At 39.3% G+C, this 19521-nt stretch overlaps 1 protein-coding gene across 1 annotated transcript in view; it reads right to left on the bottom strand.

Annotated features, from left to right (window-relative positions):
- Positions 1-18770, bottom strand: part of acox3 (acyl-CoA oxidase 3, pristanoyl) — a 28481-nt gene extending 9711 nt beyond the window's left edge. Inside the window, exons 1-15 of the mRNA XM_067579473.1 lie at positions 18639-18770; positions 15497-15666; positions 13045-13142; positions 12802-12937; positions 11554-11628; positions 10999-11088; positions 10447-10590; positions 8902-8990; positions 7684-7780; positions 6247-6429; positions 5993-6115; positions 5789-5909; positions 5577-5699; positions 4710-4823; positions 1230-1345 (exon numbers count right to left, since the gene is read on the bottom strand). Coding sequence (XP_067435574.1) covers positions 1230-1345; positions 4710-4823; positions 5577-5699; positions 5789-5909; positions 5993-6115; positions 6247-6429; positions 7684-7780; positions 8902-8990; positions 10447-10590; positions 10999-11088; positions 11554-11628; positions 12802-12937; positions 13045-13142; positions 15497-15613 — 1626 coding nt within the window. The 5' untranslated portion in view covers positions 15614-15666; positions 18639-18770. The remainder of the gene's footprint in view (positions 1-1229; positions 1346-4709; positions 4824-5576; positions 5700-5788; positions 5910-5992; positions 6116-6246; positions 6430-7683; positions 7781-8901; positions 8991-10446; positions 10591-10998; positions 11089-11553; positions 11629-12801; positions 12938-13044; positions 13143-15496; positions 15667-18638) is intronic.
- Positions 18771-19521: the final 751 nt, after the last annotated feature.

Raw genomic sequence — 19521 nt, 5'->3', positions numbered from 1 at the left:
TGGGAATTACATCTTTTAGCACATCAAAATAATATGCCAACATAATATTGAATATCATGCAGCTGTGTCCTCTTGCATTTGACTAATCAAATGACATTGAAAAAACAACCACCACACTTGACACACACAAAATGAATGCGTAATTCTCTGGAGACTGGTAAAACTCCCACAATAAACATTACGTAGGTGTAAATTATATTAATGCTCGAAAACACAAGTCAGTTAAATTACTGAATCCAGTGACACACACATTTCCCAGAACTAGAACACACACCCGTCTGACACTGTAACCTCCAGCCTTCATTTGTGGCATAAATAATACAAACCAGATGACTGCAGGCAAGACTCTATGACGACAGCCAAGTGTTTGAAACTCTGCTGTCTTTGGATGACCACAGAGTATTTATTTCTGTTTCTAACTTCTATCTTGTTTGTGACAAGAGAAGATTAATACTGCTCTGGTTTTATCAGGATTTAGACAACACATTTCTTTAAAATGCCTTAACACAGCTAGGCATTTATCCTGATAAAGAGAAGAAGATACAGTGGTAGTCAGACATATGCAGTTCGATTCTCAATCGTAATTACATATGAACATGATAAATTGGGAAAACTGCATGTTTTGATTTGTCCAAATAATCTGATGTAGATTAAAATGCCCCATGATCTCGATGTTTTTTGTCATTATCTGACATCTATGTGTCCAATGTCCTGTATTTGACCTCTTCCTGGGTCAGTGGGTCCATGCAAGGCAGGGCTCAGGTTGATCTCAATCATCCAGGTGTTACAAAGTCTGGAGACAGTTGAATCCAAACCACTCAAGTGGAGCTTTGATTGAAGTCTTTTCGCCATTCTTCCAAAAAGCTTTTTCAGCTCTTCCTTTCAGATGAAGTGTACATTTCATTGCTGTATTAAGCCTTGCTATTTGTATTATTGTTTAGTATGATTGACTATACTATCTACTCAGAATTGTTATTTTTCAGACATGACTCTGAGTGGCACCCCTCTTGAAAATTGTGTAACTACACCTTCAGTCGAAACTCCACTGCAATGTTTTGAATTTAACTTTCTGGGTGACCTTGACGGAATCAAACCTCAGCACTTCATCTTGTGCTAATGACAGGCAAGAATGGCAAGAGTCTTGTTTTTAGCTTGAGCAATGAGCATATCTGAGTTTATCCATTAAAAAGGTCCCAAAAGGCCACCGTGTATGTGAGTGTCTGCCTTACCTGGCTGTTGTTACGAGCCTCAAACTCATCCTTGCCCGAGGCCCTCTGCTGTTCCAGCCTCTTCTGACTCTCCTCCAGCAGAAAACACACCAGCCACTTGTAGGCTGCCAGCGGCACTGATATGATAAACAAGGTTTTGCACAATGGTGATTTAAAAGTAGAGATTTTGTATATCAGCAAACCATAATTAAATGAAGCAAAGCCTGCAAGCTAGTTCAGACAGTCAACTCAAGTATGCCACGACACTCACATTTCATACTCAGTTTTCCTTCCCCTAGATGGGAAGTTATTACCGTCACTCCCTGTTGTGCTGAGCTTGGTGTTTCCTTGTGGGGAATGATGAGGTCAGCCTAAATACCAAATATCAACACTGTACATATTCTACATTCACATAATAATGCAACCCATATCTGCCTTTAAAGAGGAGGTGTAAGAAGAGTGCAATTCCACTGAAATCACCAGCAGGGCTGAGCTCCGACTATAGCCATAGCCAATAGCTGCAAACACATTCTGAGTGGCAGCGTCCAGTAGTATGTGGCTGACTGTATCTACCTGTGGGGGATTGGCACAGGCTAGGTGCTGAAACAAACCTAGCTGGATTCACAGCAAGTAGCTAAGTAAAAGTTTGACAGCAGTCAGCAGTTGGACAGCACTCATGTCATCATAATGATAAATGTATTTTAAGTTAATTATATGTAAAGCTCTGCAGTTAGCTAGACAGTAATGTGGCAGTATTGATTGTATTGCTGTAGTTGACTGATCTCACTGTCAGTTGAGAGTGATATGCTGGTGAAATGGTATCAACGTTAGTCATAATGTTGTGATGAGATGGCTGATGGAAGTTATGTTCATCATGGTCATTGAAGGTAACTCTGCCACAAGTCTCTATCATTGCAACTAATGTTGCAACAACTAGTTGCAGTCAATTATTATGATTCGTTACTACTGAAGCTGTGATAGATTGTGGCAGGTTGTGATTTCATTTTGACTATGGACATGGCTATAGCTAAATATGGGCATTGCTGTTGCTGTGATTATGAATATAGTTGTAGCTATGCTGTGGCTGTTTTGATTAGCAAAGCTGTGACACAGATTTTAAAGTGTAACCCTAACTAACCTAACACAAGGTCGCAGTCATCTGCCCCCTCCTAAAGAAGTCCACCCTGGACCCAGAAGTTCTTGCCAGCTACAGACCTATCTCCAACCTCCCTTTCCTGTCCAAGGTGTTGGAGAAGGTGGTTGCTTCTCAGTTTCAGGCCCACCTTAAACACAACAACCTATTTGAAAAATTTCAGAAAGGGTTTTGTTCAGCACATAACACTGAAACAGCTCTGCTCAGGGTTGTGAATGACCTGCTAATGCCAGCTAATGCAGGGTCCCCTTCTCTCTTGATTCTCTTTGAACTGAATGCTGCATTTGACACTTTGGATCACACTATCCTCTTAGAGTGCCTCCACACCACCACTGGGCTGTCAGACTCTGCACTCAAGTGGTTTCAGTCCCACCTTTCCAGTCGGACTGAGAATAGCCCCTTTTTACACAGCTTGTTCAAGGCAGGAATGCTGCGCCTTTATTCCACCTCCCTGTTCTGTGTAAAAGGTACAGACACACAGTGGGGGGGCAGAGTTGCTCTGCCAATAAGCCAGCTACAGAGGTAGTCACAGAGTTGGATTGACAGCTGTATCAAAGGGAAAGACGGCACAGCGGGACAGGGAGCTGACAGGGAGCTGATGCTGTTGTGTTACAGCAAAGACAGCTTAATGACAGATCTTCTCTATGGTTATAATGCAGGATCTCTGTATAAACGATTCACATGTCTCACTGGGAGGATGCCGGTCTAGATCGCTCTCTGTCATCTGTGGTATTCCACAAGGATTGGATATGCTCCATCTTGGTCCTTGTTGGCACTCCACACCAGAGTCATCCCCCATACCTCATCTCACCTTTGATGGCCAGGATATCCCCCTTTTCTTCCTCAGTCTGATCTGACTTTTGATGACCATATAAGGCATCCATGCAAAACCTCTTTCTACCATCTCAAAAACATCTCTAAACTCCACCCCTTTCTAACCCTGTCAGATGCAGAGAAACTTGTCCATGCCTTTATCTCCTCAAGACTGGACTACTGCAATGTGCTCTTCACAGGGATCCCTGGCAGGAGAATCCAGAAGCACCAGTACATTAAGAACAGTGTTGCCAAGAACCAATGAGATTATGAGAGTGCAAACACAAACACATAACACCAATTCTGTTTTCATTGCACTGGCTCCCTGTCTCCTTAAAAGTCCTGCTACTCATATACAAATCCAACTATGGACATGTGCCTTCCTTCCTACAGGAATTGATCACACCACAAACCTTCTTCCGCACCCTCAGATCTGCCAGCAGCTTGCTCCTCCGGGCCCCTGGTATTAAACTCTGCACCATGGGGGATTGAGTCTTCTGCTCTGATGCACCAAGCTTTTCAAACAGCCTCTCTAACCATCTGAGGGCAGCACAGACCCTAGTCTCTTTTAAAACAGGCTTAAAAACCTTTTTATTCAGGAAGGCTTTTTTATCTTAATTCTTGTTATTTTCTTTCTGTTATATGTTTTTAACATTGTAACACTTTGAGATTCACTGTAAATGAAAAGTGCAGTACAAATTAAATACATTATTATTATTATTATTATCATCATTATTATTATTACTACATGCCAGGTGAATTGAAATGGTTGAATTAGCTGAGCATTGCTGTTCTGAAACTAACGTTCTGAACTTCCGGACTGTGTTGGTAACACATCTGTCATATATGATAGAACTACCAGGTTCAAATCCTGGCAGGAGTGTCTTGCTTTGCAATGATGTCTTGGCCAATGTTACCAGCTTTACTACAGCCACAGTCATGGTCACAACCACAATAACCACAGCCATAGCTTCGACCATAGCCATAGCCACAACCAGGACAATAGTTACAGCTACAACCTCAGCAACAGAAATGGCTATAACCACAGCAAAGGGCGTGTCTTTATATGGCTAAAAATTAATTTTTAAAAAGTAGAAAACAGAGAAAAAATTATCAACAAATACAATATATATTTTGTAATGGCTAACAGTGGATGGGTGTTGTGGGTTGTGTTCATTAAATCTGAGACTGAATTTGTGAACTCTGAATTCATTTTTCTTTGAAAATCTGGCCCTGTCTGTTTCTCCCAAATATTGTGAATACCTTTTGTAGAAATCACAACAAAGATGTCATCTGGTTGTATTTTCTTTACATCTCATATCTGACAAACACTTTGCCTCAACTGAATCTATCAATTGAGTAAATGTGAAAATACAACCATTACAATGACCACTGATCTGATTGTCAGGTCAGTTATTTGAGGGTCATGAGGTTGTTTCTGGGAATAACCAGTTCTGAATTCCAGGTTGGAAAGTTTGGAAACAACATACAGTATGGATAAAATCCATTCCTGACAAGCTAAAATACCAGAATACCTGCAGAGTCCATGCACTCTTCCATTGTTGTTGCTGTAAACTTGCTTCCCAGGATCTTGTGTAAATCGTCCAGGAAATCCACAGTGTGAAGAGGAGACTCAATTCGCACACCATCTAAAACCAGACAACACAGCAATTAAAGATTTAGGGATCAATCAGAGCTTCTGTGGTCAATGAAAAACCAGCTATACCTGCAGATTATTTTACTGTATAATGCTAACTGTTTGGTTAACTACAATGTCTTTACTTTGACATGCAGCCCACACATGTCCTTGCAGGATGGCATTTCCAAAAAGGAACAATACGTCTGTTACCACACTTTAACCAACATACACCTAAATCTTTGTTTTATATATTTTAACAACAGACAGATTTGTACCAATGACTCCTGTCTCTTATGGTCTTGTACTCCAAGAGAGGAGGGTTAAATGAAATTAGATGGTGTGACACAACTAAAGTGATGACTTCCTTCATTTTGTGCTCTTTAGTTATCTTCTTTACCTAAAAAGGTCAGTGCTATCAAGTCTGCTTTTCATCAACTCTGCGAAGTTTTGTGTCAAATTTCACCAAAGTTGAACTTGACATGAAAGATGATCACAGATCGGCTAATAGTGATTCCACTTAAGTGATTTCTAACTGTTGTAAATGGTCCAAAAATTGCCTAAACATTGGCAGGCCCATCAGCACTAGCAATCAGAGAAAATCACTTCAATCCTCTATAAGCAATATGATTGACAATCAGTACAACCCTTTTGCAGAACTAAACTTTCCAGTTAGCCTTATGAAGGAATATGGAAACAACTGCAATTCCACCTCTCGCCACTAACATTAAAAGTTTGAATAATCCCTCTGTGGATGGGGACTGACCATGGTGCTTAGTGTGGAGCCAGCTGAGCAGATAGTTGCTTGTCTGTTGCAGCAACACATTGTTGTCTCCTTCATATGTGCAGTTTGGGTCATTGTCATTGCGGAGATCACCAAGCCGGTTCACTGAAAGAGAGAACACTAAAGGAGTTAGGGGTCTGAGAGTGTGTGTGTGTGTATGTGTTTGTGTGGATATCTGTATGTTTGAGACTCACTGGCCAGATATCCATGTCCACCACAGGCCTCCCTGCACTCCTGGATCCCCCTCTGAGCCATCCATGAGCCCAGTGGCTTACTGGAGCAGCCAATGGCATGGATCTCCCTGCCAATCTCTGCCTGGAACACACACAACAGACATATAAGACTGGAGCTTATACAACACACACGCACACACAAACACACTCCTCATCTTTACTCACTTGTCTGTCACTCTTGTCCCTCATTATCTGTCCAATTTGGAACTCGACAAAGTTCATGAAGATGGATTTGGAGAAGTGTTCAAGAGCATACGCTGCTGCCAGGTAGGGGATCAGACGCCATTGCTGAAGGAACACACAGAAAGAAGTATGTAAATAACATAACTGAATAATAAGTGTTGTGATGAGGCTTTAGATGCATCCCATAAGTTTAAATGTAAGGCATTTGCTTTCAAATCCATTCCCTCCATTCTGACCTGTAACTGGTACTCTAAAACTGGAATCTCCTCCGTGTCTTTGGGTCCAAACTGTCTCCTGGTGGCGGAGAAGCGGATAGCCACGGTCAGAGCCAGCTTCAGGTTGGTCAGAGCCATCCTGGTGATGGATATCCTGCCACCTGACAGGGCACCCAGAGACGCCCCAAAACGCTTGTTAGGGTCCTGGATGAGGGGGGGGGGGGAACCAACAGACAACATGAGAATGAACAGAATAAAAGGAGAATACATACACTGCAAATCAAATGATTCACAACAGAACACAACCGTGACATTCATCATTTCCCCAAGTTTTTTACCAAATCCTACTAGATTTTGGTGTTGGACAATAAAGAAGGAAGCTGCAGAAGAACAGGAAGGCATTTTTTTCTGTTTTCTCACAATTCTCCTCTTAAAGAATGCAGAAACCCTCTCCTGGGAACTGCGTTTCTTAGGATTTCCATTTTGTCCAATAACAAAGTTTCCATGCCAAGGTGGTAATGATCTGATGTAGACTCTGTTTACTCAGCTTGTTGGGATGCTTTGTTCAAGACCAGGACTGTCGCTGCTATTTACACCTCTCATGGGGCACCAGAGGAATTTTCCAGGCCTGGTTGTCATTACCAGCCATCTTCTCACCACGTCCATGTGGATTTGCTCCCTGAGATCCCATTAAAATGCAGCACTACCAGTGAAAAGTAGCTGTAATGTGAAGACAGCATTTGATTGCTGAACTCAGAGCAGTTAAAGGCTACCTCAAACTTATGCCTTTGCTTATCCAGTGCCTGCATGTGGTTTAAAAAAAGGACTTTTTGCAACATTTATAATTGAATACAACTTGCTGAAAGGGGGAAGTTCCAGTGGGATTTCAAAATAAACACTGTAGGGAATAATTCGATTTTTACATTGGAGGGTTCATTCACCAAAATTATAGTAGTTTTTAATTTTATGATAATTTTGGTTTTATGAGCCCAGGTTTCTATACCTACTTCATTAAAAATATTATCATAGCAAGAAAGAAGGCTGTTCTTTTGTTCAATCACAGTCTGCATCATTGATGGATTTTAAAACTTATTTTATTGTTGAAGCCTTAATTTTGACCATCATGAACAAGAGGGCCACTCTCATTGAATGACAGGACATTGAATACTCTCTCTCTCTGCATGTTTTATCTTTTCGTTAATTTCTGAAAAATAGAGAGGGGTCAGATGATCATATAAGCACTTTGTTTGAAGCTTACTGATTCCTTTCCAGTGTGGCTGTTAGAACAGGTCCATTTAGTGTCAGTATGAACGGGAGGAATGATGACAACGACCAGTAACTCTTTCACCATAAATACAGCATGCAAGCACTGCATTAACATACTGTAGACTTAATAAGGTCCATCTTAAAGCAGTGCCAATTTAACTGTTTGGTTACTGGTTGGAAATCTCTACTAACCTTGAATGGTGTAACATAGCGGCCGTCAGGAGTAACATCTCCAGTTTTATTCAGTAGATTCTCACGTGGGATCCTCACATTGTGGAACAAAGCAAACCTGTTTGGAAAGAAGAAAAGTAACGGCCAAGTCAGAAAAATGATGACAACATGTGTTTCACACAAAAACACAACTTGTTGAATTTACAGTCAGGTGTTGTCTGGTTCATATTAGTACAAAGCTACTTAAAATACTGTGTGCTATTGAACCAAAGCATGAAAATGAAACAGGATAGCTTGCTCCATCTAGTGGCTTCACTGAGGCACTGGAGTTCATATGGATGGTGTATGGTGCAGGACAGTTAAAACCAAAGCCCTTTGAATCATCAACTATAATATTTATAATGCATCTATAATGCATCTATTTACAATATGCATAATTCACATGGAATTTAATCAGATTCTCAGATGTAGTATCAATTAATTCAGAATTAAAACATACAAAAAGTTCAAGCACAGGTTTTCAAGTGTGTCTTTGAACAACAGTCAGGTGTCCATATGAACAGTGAAAGAGGTTTTCCTCGCTGTAATCATTCCTCTTGTTCATACTGGATATTAAAAGATCCCCTTCAAATGTGCTTTCAATGTAAGTGATGGAGGCCAAAATCCACAGTGTGTCCACATGCAAAAATGCATTTAAAGGTTTATCTGAAGTTTATACAAGGCTTCAGCAGTCTGAGTTAGTGATATCAAGTGGATATCTGCCACATTTACAGTCTTTTTAGTATCAAATTCCCTCTGTGTTTCCTCAGACAGTGTTTCCCTGCTGGGCTGCAGTTGAAGTATAGTAACAAAAAGAGGGACTTTGGCACTAAAAGACTGAAACGTGATTTGGCTCATTTGGATGCTGAAGCTTCATATTAGCTTCAGATAAACTTTTAAATACAATTTTACAAAGAAGAAGGACTGTTTTGTCCCCTATCACTTACATTGTAAGTGAATGAAGGGATCTTCTAATGGTCGGTGTGAACAGGAGGAATGATTATAGCAAGAAAAACATGTTTCAATGTTCATTTGGGCTCCTGACTGTTGTTTTAAGACAGACTTAAAGCATATGTGCTCACAATTTGGTAAACATGTTTTCTCCACTTACAGAGCCTTGGGCATTCTCTGTCACTGTAAAAAGCTTCTTAACATCAGTGAAGGGGCAAAAATTATCTTTTTTCATCTGCTGTCACCCACCCATTATCCAGTCCATTCTGGCCCAGCTTCTTGCCCATGTCTCCAACCAGTACACCAGGCAGAGCCAGCAGGGTCTTGGGATCTCTCACCTGCAGCACAGTGGCTATAGATTACTGAAAGTGAGACATGGTGCTCTGTGTCATCTGTACATGATTTAACTAGAAATACCGCCTTACAGTTGTATGCCTCCACCAACTTGTCAAGTTGCAGATTACATCCATGTCTATGCAGACTGTGATATTTGTAGTGAAGACGATGAAGGAATTTAATAAAAGGTACAGTGTGTGTTTTCCTTATATGTGTTTACATGCTTGGCCAATAAAACTGATTCTGATAGAACACAAAGTTGTAGCCATGAAAGTAGACAACGCTTCAGATATGGATGTTGAAGCTTCAAATTCTAAAACGTGGATGCTTCACACACATCTTCAACCCGGCAGCACAGAAGATCTGTACAATCACCACAGTTTCAAGGTGGGCACCCAAGATTAGTGTCACCAATTCAGTGTCCAACAAAATGTGAAATATGGTCACAATCTCCCCTTCTGTTCCTGAGTTATGGCGTTGAATAATGTCCAGAAAAGTCTTTTTGCAGAATATTATGATGTCACAGTAAATTTGACCTTTTGGATATCATCATTTTATCCTATTAGACATTTGTGTGAATCTTTGTCATAATTAGCATATGAATTCTTCATCAGTTCATCCTTGAGTCCAAGTAGACATTTGTGCCAAATTTGAAGAAGGCATTCCTGAGATATCGCGTTCACGGGAATGGGATGGACGGTCGGACAACCTGAAAATATAATGCCTTCTGCCACGGCTGTCGCTGGGGGTGGCATAAAAAACAACATGCAGTGTTGGGTTCATCATGAGGGAACAACAATATCATCCAGTTTACTTTAACATTATCAAACTTTGCTCATGATGTTTTTCAGTCTGGCTCATGGTATTAAAACCATCCTTGGTAAAGTATTGAATCTGATGATTCTTTCTCAATTAATCAACTAGTCATTTAGTCTGTAAAATGTCAGAACTGTCTATCTCCATTTCCCAAAGCCCAAGATGCAACCTAAAATGTCTTGTTTTGTCCCAACAATTCAACAGATATTCGGTTTACTGTCATAGAGGACTAAAGAAACCAGAAAATATTCACATTTAAGAAGAATATTTGGGCATTTTCCCTTAAAAAAATGACTCAAAACGATGAATCGCGTATGAAAAAAGTTGGCGATTAATTTACCATCACTCAACTTATCAATTCATCAACTAATCATTGCAACTCTGTTTCTCAACTGTAGAATCTTAGCTGCAAGCACACAAATGTTCCTCATGAATTCTCAATTTTTGGGTTTCTTTGTTTTACTAGCACAAAACGTGTTCTAGTATAAAATGACATATTGATTTTTTCATTGTCACAATGCACTCCAGAAATGTCTGAGCAACGTTCCAACTAGAGAAGTTGGGTAATTGCTCTCAGATAATCAGCATCTGATAATATAATCAGCTGTACCTTAAATCATGGGTCAGAGGTCAGATACCTACCGGGACGAGGAAGGAGTGGAGACCATGGCACACCTGGTCAGGTGTGTAGAGCTGAGCGAACACCAGAGCATGGGTCGCAGTCTTACCCAGGTTCCCCACCCAGAACTTGGCAGCCTCAAAGTCTGGAGAGTTAATCACAAACTCCTACAGAGAAGATGGTTACTGTTTGACTGAAACCTGAGCTTCTGAGGATTTCAGAAATGCTGAGTCATACAAATACATACATACACATGCACTCACCAAGCACTTCATTAGGAACTCCTGTGCAATCTAATGCAACCCAGTACAACAGCTCTGCCATAAATTCTACTTTCATAAAGCTTATACATTTTCAATTTTGTTGACATTGTCAGAAAGGTGTTAATTCTACTTTCTGTTTATTATTGAGGTCATAGTGGGTGGTGGTGGTGAACTGGAGTGCATTATATTGAAAAGTGTTCCTAATATTTTGCCCCTCCATTAACATACATAAGAGTGACATTATTAAGTTAATAGTAAAATGATAGATATGTTGATATGTGATTTGAGTGTAGGGTTAGAGTTAGTGCTGACCTGGGTGGAGGGATCATACGTGGCTTTGGTCCTCATGGCTCTGGTGTTGCTGCCATGGCTCAGCTCAGTCAGTGCAAAGCATCCAAATATCTACAAACAGATTGATGCATTAACAAATTCACAGTGATGTCCTGAAAACTGGAGGTTGTAGCATTCTTAATAACTGCAGCCTGCAGTTACAGGCAGGTTACAGTTCTGTGTTGATTAGTGAAAAATTCATAGAGCAGTATCTTCTGCTGTGGAGACACTTTACAGTGATGTTAATGTTCTTGATGACCCAGGTGAAAAGCAAAGGCTACATTCAGAAAGCTGCAGTTCTAAAGAAGACCCTTGAGAGCAGAACACTTTTTTGCATTTGCACAATTATTATACGACTACCTGTGTATATCTATAATTTGCAATTTTGGAAAAAAAAATAACATGAATTTGAGGATACACTACCTTCCCTGTATAAATAGAAAAGCTCATTGTAGAGTTCCCCACTCTGTATTGTCCTCTTAGACAGCCATGAATAAAGCACTGATATACTGTGTCACTTGTGACTGTGTGACTTACCGTCATGTCTTCAGTGTTTTCAACATATTTGCTGTGTCTCCCTGACCCTGTGTTGGCAATATTCGCTCCAAACATCTGAAACAGAAGTTGATTTATTTTTTATGATTCCCTCCAGACATGTATGAAGGCATATAAAAATACTCTGCTTGGAACAATAATGTGTGTCTGATGTGGTTTGTCCACAGCTAAAGCATAATTACCACTTTAAAATCCTTTAAAAAATTATTCTTAAAATTCCAGAATTTATAAATATGTAAGTATATTTCATTTCAGAAGTTTAACAGCTGAACACAAGATGTCTCCAACTTCACTGTAAAGTCCATTCTTAGTGTATGTGCACTGGCGCAAGTTTCTGCGTACGTGCCTCAAGTTTCCACATCACACTTGTGTAAGTTGAATACTGGACCACAATTGGCTTCCAAACTAGCAGATGAATGTGAAAACAAACTCTGCACATACATCATTCTGCACAGAGAAGCTCAAACATCCAGCTGTAGGAACAAGAAGAAAACATCCACAGTGATGCTAACAGCCACATGAGAGACAACTTTATTATTCTTAGATCTAAGAGTCTACCGCCATTTTTCCTATGTTCATTATGTTAGTTTTGTGTGTTGTTAGCATTTCTTAATCATCACTAAAATACAGCTGAGGCTGATAGGAATGTCATTAGGTTTGCAGGTATTTGGACATAACCCAAGGTATTGGACAAGTTGAAGTTAAGACCTGATGATGGCACTAGATGAAAAGTCAGAGCATCACCAAAGTTATTATATTGTCTGAGAACCATGAATGTCTGTACAAAATTTCAGTGCAATCTATCAGTAGTCTATCAAGAGTTATTGAGATATTTCAGTCTAGACCAAAGTGGTGGACCAACCAATACTGCCATCCCTATAGAACTAAACTGCTAGCATGGCTAATTATCAGTAAACCAAGTAGATATACTGCATGTCATTGCTGGAGAGGTGCAAGCACTCTCAGTGTTGAGCAATTTCTGAGCTTTCAGCTCCATTGGGAAGTAAAATCAGATCAGATCACAGCATCACACAGATTCCAGCCACTGTAGGAGTGAAGTAAGTAAATAAGTAATTAAGACATTAAAGTAAAGTAGAAAGAGGTTAAGTAATGTAAAGTTTCTTTGTCCCACCACACACTTCAGCAGTGAACACAAAATATTCTTCAACTCTCTCAATCTGTTCAGTTTTACTTTGCACACTTCCCACCACAACCACCATCCACACTCACCCCTTTGTTGAGGAAGAACTTGGATGAAACGGCGAAGTCGTACATGCCCAGCAAGTCATTGAGGACCACAGTCCTCCATGGGTCGCCCATCGCCTCTTCTTTTGTCATGAAGTCATAGCGGAACAGCTGCTTCACCCTGTGGATTTCCATCCAAAGCTTTATTTTCTCTATGTACGGTAAATACATAAGTATAGGTACATAGAGTACATATGGTAAATATAACAGAGGCTTTTGGGTTGATACCTGAGGAAGCTGAGTTCTCTCATTTTCTCAACAGGAACGTCTTCACCAGGTATGCGGGCAAACAGAGGATCATTCTCCAGCGTCTTGAACACATGTTGCTGCAGCACAGACGAGGAGAAAATGTACAGGATATGTAGATGACATAGTTTTTTGATGCTGTTAAAAGTAAATATGTAAATGTCCTCACTTACACTGAAAATTACAGATGTGGACACTGTAAACAGGTTAAAATGTCTCAAAGTATGAATTATTTGTATGTGAAATACTGAATGTGAGTTGTTTAAAATTGAAGCAAAGTTTCAGTTGAAAAGGATATGAATTGTCAGCTGTATTGTAAGAATTGAAAGCAGTTGAGGCCAAGTCTAAGTTGAAGTCTAAGAGCTGAAAGCAGTAGAAATCAGTTGAGGTATAATTGCTGAAAGCCATGAGATCATTTTCTCAACTGCTGTGTTCAAGCTCAAGAATGAATCCTGAACCTCAGCTTTTAAGCCAACATGTATGAGAAGTCTTTAAAGTGCTCACAAATAAAGGAAATTTTGACATAACTAGGCAAACTCAATCTGATGATGATCATTTGATATGATCAAAAGCTCAAAACAGCTACTACACTCTGGTGAGATTGTTTTCTAAACAGCAGTCGAGAACTTTGACTCAATCCCACACACACCGTCCTGCTGCCAGAAATACTCACTAGAGCACCAAATGTGGATTCATCCGCTGTTGAAAATAGTCCCCAACAAATGCACTATTTCCTCCTGTTTGTGTAACATTACACATTACAACATCAACTACAGTGACCAGCTGTTTTAGGAAATTACTGAACCTCTTTAAAAATAAAACTATATATTCATGAGACAAACAGCACCTGTTAAACCAAAAAGACTGCGTTTCCCAGAAAAAGTTACTTATAGTTGCTTTAACTTAGGAAATCACTCCTATCTCTGCTGATATTTAGGAGAGCAGCTGTTAGGACTTGCCAGGAGATGGTGTTCTGACATAGACATGCATGCACATTCGATGGGAGGAGAGGTATTTTGCAAACACTTAATTTCAGTGAATATTTTTTGTGATGGACCTTGTGTGTGATGAAATCGCTCCATCAACAAGGAGAACACATACTGTCTCTGCAGAGGCCAACTTCCTCACAACCATGTGCTTTTTGGAAACAGGGAAATGCAGGTTTGAAACTGTGATGATTTGGGTCTGTTACAACCATCAATGTATAATATACAGTTTGATATGGTTCTTTGCTCCTCTGATAATGCACAGATTAATTCACCACCCCTCAGCATCCAGTTATGCAAGTTTCCCTGCAGTTGTTGGAATATAGATGGCACACACATAACAATAACTGCTCCATGCAAGGATGCTTATGTTAATCGAAAACACTATCACAGCATCAACACTCAAGTGGTAAATGGTAAATGGACTGTACTTGTATAGCGCCTTTCTAGTCTTCCGACCACTCAAAGTGCTTTTACACTACAAATCACATTCACCCATTCACACACATTCATACACTGAATGGGTACAGAGGCTACCATGTAAGGTCCCAACCTGCCAATCAGAGGAAACTAACCATTCACACATATTCATACACTCATGGCACAGCCATCAGGAGCAATTTGGGGTTAAGTATCTTGCCCAAAGACACATCGGCACGTGGACTGGAGGAGCCGGGAATTGAACCGCCAATCTTCCGATTAGTGGACGACCCGCTCTACCTCCTGAGTCACAGCCGCCCTTTGATCCAAAGTGTGTATTCATTGATAATGGATTAGAACTACATGATCCTTGATGTTTTGGCCAAATGGCTTGGATCCACACAATGTACCGATTACTACACAAACAGAATTGGTAAATACCCTATTACGAAGAGATTTAAGATGCGCATAAAAAGTGACACTATTTTCTACATTTTGATCGTTCCATGCCTAATACTAGACATACTAGATATACTAGAATATTAGAACTCATTACGATAATTTCTACTTTGCAGCACAGGGTGTGTTAAAACAGCAATGTCACACTCTCTCCCAGGAGTCCTCCTTCTCCTTGCTAAAAAGTCTGTGTAGGATGCTTCACAAATTACTCAGGTTCTACTCAGAGGTAAAAGTGTTTTTAGTCTTTGGTTAACTGTAAGCACAATTACTAGGAGTCATTTTGAGATGCTCAATGAAAACGGCCCCAGGTCAGTGGACTTTCCTCCCCAATCTGTAGTTGTTTCCAAAATGTCATGACATAAAATATACTAATAAGTATTATGCAATCATTTTGACAGTGGTCTCATTGGCTGGAAAGCAAAAGTCAAGCCAGGTGTCAAGCCATAGTCTATAGACAAGTGTGCCAACTGTCACATTGATTTAAAGAGTAAATTATTTATTTACTGTATGTAATTTACATTTTGGATTTTTTATAGGCTACTCCAGATTTGGAAAGAATCTGATGTTACCTTGAATGCCAGTGTTTCCTCTCCATCTATAAAGCAGAGCATCTCCTTCCAGTTGAAAGAAGCTTTTTGCCTGTAGATATCCAGCGGGCCGCTGGGGAGGTCAGCCACATGCTCCATCTTCCTTGTGTTCAGGGGTTCACAATGCAGCAGCGTAAGGCACTTTGTTCTTTCTGAGAAGAAACAAGGGAGAAAATTAGCAGAGAGGTAGGCTTATATGAGGAGTAGATATTATCTTTTCATTTACAACGGCATGTGGTGTGCAGGTAAACAATCATTTCAGTTCACTGGCATGAAGAGCTGCTTTTCAAAGTTGACAAAAACTCTCCACAACTACCAGCTTAAAAATTAAGAACTGGTTGTTGACTTATTAGGGCTGAGTATCAAACTTTGATACCTTTTTAGGTTTGACTGTGTTTGTGGCATATCTTCAGGTAATAACAAATGATGAATGCTTGGTCAGATACTTTGGCTTGTTTATTTCATAAACACTACAAATTATGGACTAGCAGCAAAATGGTTTATGAATGCAACAGTTCTACTGTTTGACTAGACGGTCTCACACGCAAATTCAGTCCCTCATATGGTAAAGCTTTTTTTTTATATGATAGAATGAACTGAAACATGTAGTAAGATATCATGTTAGATATTGTTTACCTAGGCAGTGGGGTCAATTAACATAAAATAAATCACCAACAGGTTGCAGCTTCTCCGGTGGGACAATTTTCTGCTTTTCTCACTTTTATATCATTGTTTATTAAATATCATTGTATTTTGGAATGTTGGTTGGACAAAGAATACTATTTGAAGATGACACCATGGTTTCTGGGAACTTGTGATGGGTAGTTTTCACTGTTTTCTGACATTCTGTAGTCTAAATGATTAATCAACTATGGAAATATTGTTAGCTGCAGCTCTACTGAGCAGTCACTTCTGTACTTTCAACTTTAAGCCTTAAGACTGCTACAACTACACTTAAAGGGGCACTCCAGCCATTTAGTATTCCATCTCCATTAAATAGGGGGATTTGCACAAGATAGATTCAGAAAGAATGGTCAAAATCAAAGCAACACAGAAAGAGATATCTTAACTCTTAATCCTTTGTCAGAGTGAAGCTTCAAAAAATGCTGGATCCTACATTTCCCATAATGCAATTCAACAGCAACTTTCATTACACCCTCCCTGCCTGAGAAACGCCCACATCTTTCAATACACACGTACCGATATATGCCCCTAGTTTGTAACAAAGGTTTTCTGCCACATACTATGTCTGAAGTGTCACTCAAGATAACCCTAATGACATCACTGTGATATCATCAGAGTTATAAGATGTTGTGCAATTGGTTTTGCAGGCTGAGTATGACAGTAGACTGAGCTTCATGTGTAAAATAAGTGGTCCTATCACTACTGTTACTATAACGAAGTTATTAATATAATATTACTGTCACTGATAGATTTGGAATCCTTATACTGGTTTTATTTTGACTATTGCCAAAGCTTGGTTACCAACCAGGCAAAGGAGGCAACTGCCACATGGCCCCAGACCCCCAGGGACCCCAAAAGCCCCATGTTCACGGTGTAGCAATTGGTTTTTGTACATTTGGGTGATTGTGATTTTGTTTGGGAACACAGAATTATGCACTACTAAAGCACAATATCATCTGACATGATAAAGGCCTTGAGGCAGGTCCTGCTTTATTAGGCTATGTCATCTTATGGTCCTGTTTCAAAATCTAGTTTTAATTCCTTAATTATTTTGGGTAATACTGTACACTATATACTGTGGTGTTTATTCATATCTTAATTTGTGTTTAATCACATTGCTACATATGTCATAGGTCATGTAATGTTACAACATAAGAAGAGGGGGTCAGCAGCTCATTTTTTGCCACAAGCAGGTTAATCTGGCCATTCCTAAATTGTTTATACTAATAGGAGAAGATGGGGGAAGAAAACTAAGACATTACATCATGTTTTTTATTGAAAGGACATAAAATCAACATATTATAATGTTACTAGCTTATTTGCTTTTAGCAAAACCTAAGCTGACTACAATTAACATACAGATAAAAATGATTGGTGAAGAATATTACTACAATCTACAATAATTAAGTCATAGACTTGTCTTTAAAACGTAGAAATGTTGACAAAATTGAAAAACAAGGCCTAGCCTACTTGTTATTTTGCTTTGTCTAAATCCTTTAAAGCTAAACCTCGTTAAAATTGGCAAATTTAAATTAACTTGGCCTTTAAAAGAATATTATTTTACTCAATGTAAGAGAGAAATCAATAAAAGCAAATGTTCTTGATGATATAGTCTGCATTATGTTAATTACAGTCTATAGATACCTAATATCAAAATTACTCTGGGGGGTATCTTACTCCAGGAGTGGAGAAACAGGTTTTTTGTATTTGCAATAAGAACTACATTTAATATTCTACCAATACATTACCCTACCAGTTGTGTTGGTTTATGCATAATGATATCATACACACTGAAAGCACATTCAAAAACCTTGTGTCTTTTCAGTAAATGGACAATGTTCTTAAGGCATCTTACCCCATCTTCCCCTACTAGCTACTCTAGTAGGGTCTGGGTCTGTTCACCCAAAATACAATGTACATACATGTTATCACTCATAATTTCAGTTTTATATGTCCAGGTTTTAGATATCTAACCTTAAACTTCTGCAACTGCCCCAGCTATAGTATATAAGGTAAATGGAAGTTGAATAATCAGTAAGCCAGAGTTTATAAAAGTCCTCAGCAGCAGAGTCAATACTGTAGATTTACCTATCCAAATTGACACAGGCGCACACCTTATTCAGAGTAACCTTTGTAGTTCAGCTGCTATCAACACAGAGCAGAGTTCAAGGCTGCATCTGTAAATCCAACCACACTAAAGTCTATTAGACTGAAATATGTCCACATGAAGTGACTGTCTCACTGTGTTGTTTAGAAGCAAAGAGGAGAAGTTGTGGTACTAAACCTTCAGTTAGATAACAGTGGCTCCTCAGTGAGCTGCATTCTGTCCTATGACCTACTACTAGCTGTTAAATTGAATGCAGTCAAATATCTAGGAGGACAGAAGAACCGACATCTTTGTAAACATTTGACATTGCGTGATAGTGAAGACGTGTCTTACCTTACAGCTCTCTCTCTCAAACTGTCTTTTTACTGTCGCTTTCCTTCTTCTCTTCTCTCACTTGTTATCAGTGACCTGTGTACAGCTGGATTTACTCCAGACAGGAGTACTTCCAACAGCGTTTTGTTCCGCTGCAGCAAAACAATACCACTTCCTGTTTGTAGACTTCAGGATAAAAGCCCCATCTCAGCCCAAGTTAACTGAACGATAAACTTCACTGGCTCTTTGCCTTCATAGTTACAAATGTTTCACTTTATAGTGTTTTATTAACTCAATTAATAAAACTTATTGTCATCTGGTGGGTTAAAAACTAATTAATGCAAAAAATGTTAAAAACTACTAAAAATACATTTTATTTTATTCTGAAGGTCTACGGTGCATACCGGAAGTCACACTTCGCCAGCAGCATGGTTATTACTATCTACTAACTATCTCATTTCCGGTCCAGTTTCTTCAGATTCAGCGTCATCTCAAATACTATGTTAAAGCTTTGCAAAAGAAAGAAATAAATGCAATTAACCATGCATATTAATATAACAATGCAGTGTTAATACCTGTGTTGTATCAATTGGTGACCGTGAACTCTGCAAGGAAAAAAATATTAAGACTTTATTGTCCCGCAATAGTTCAGGTGATATGTGAAAATTATGTTCACTTTTTCATAAAAGCATGAAACTTGGCACAATTGTACAGTTTTGCACCATATCACCTGAACCAAACATGATAACACAGAAAAGGTGATGTCTTCCCCCATGTTTTGATGGTCAAGGATTACAATACCATATACAATATCATTAACTGTTCAGGTGAATAGTTAACCCCTTAACATCCACCCTTTTTATAAAATTTTCGCACACCCAAATGGAAAAGCTTGTAACATACA

Source organism: Thunnus thynnus, chromosome 22 (assembly GCF_963924715.1).
Source record: "Thunnus thynnus chromosome 22, fThuThy2.1, whole genome shotgun sequence".
Taxonomy (NCBI): domain Eukaryota; kingdom Metazoa; phylum Chordata; class Actinopteri; order Scombriformes; family Scombridae; genus Thunnus; species Thunnus thynnus.
Note: the sequence above shows the minus strand (reverse complement) of the source record. Positions and strands in the feature narration are given on the sequence as shown.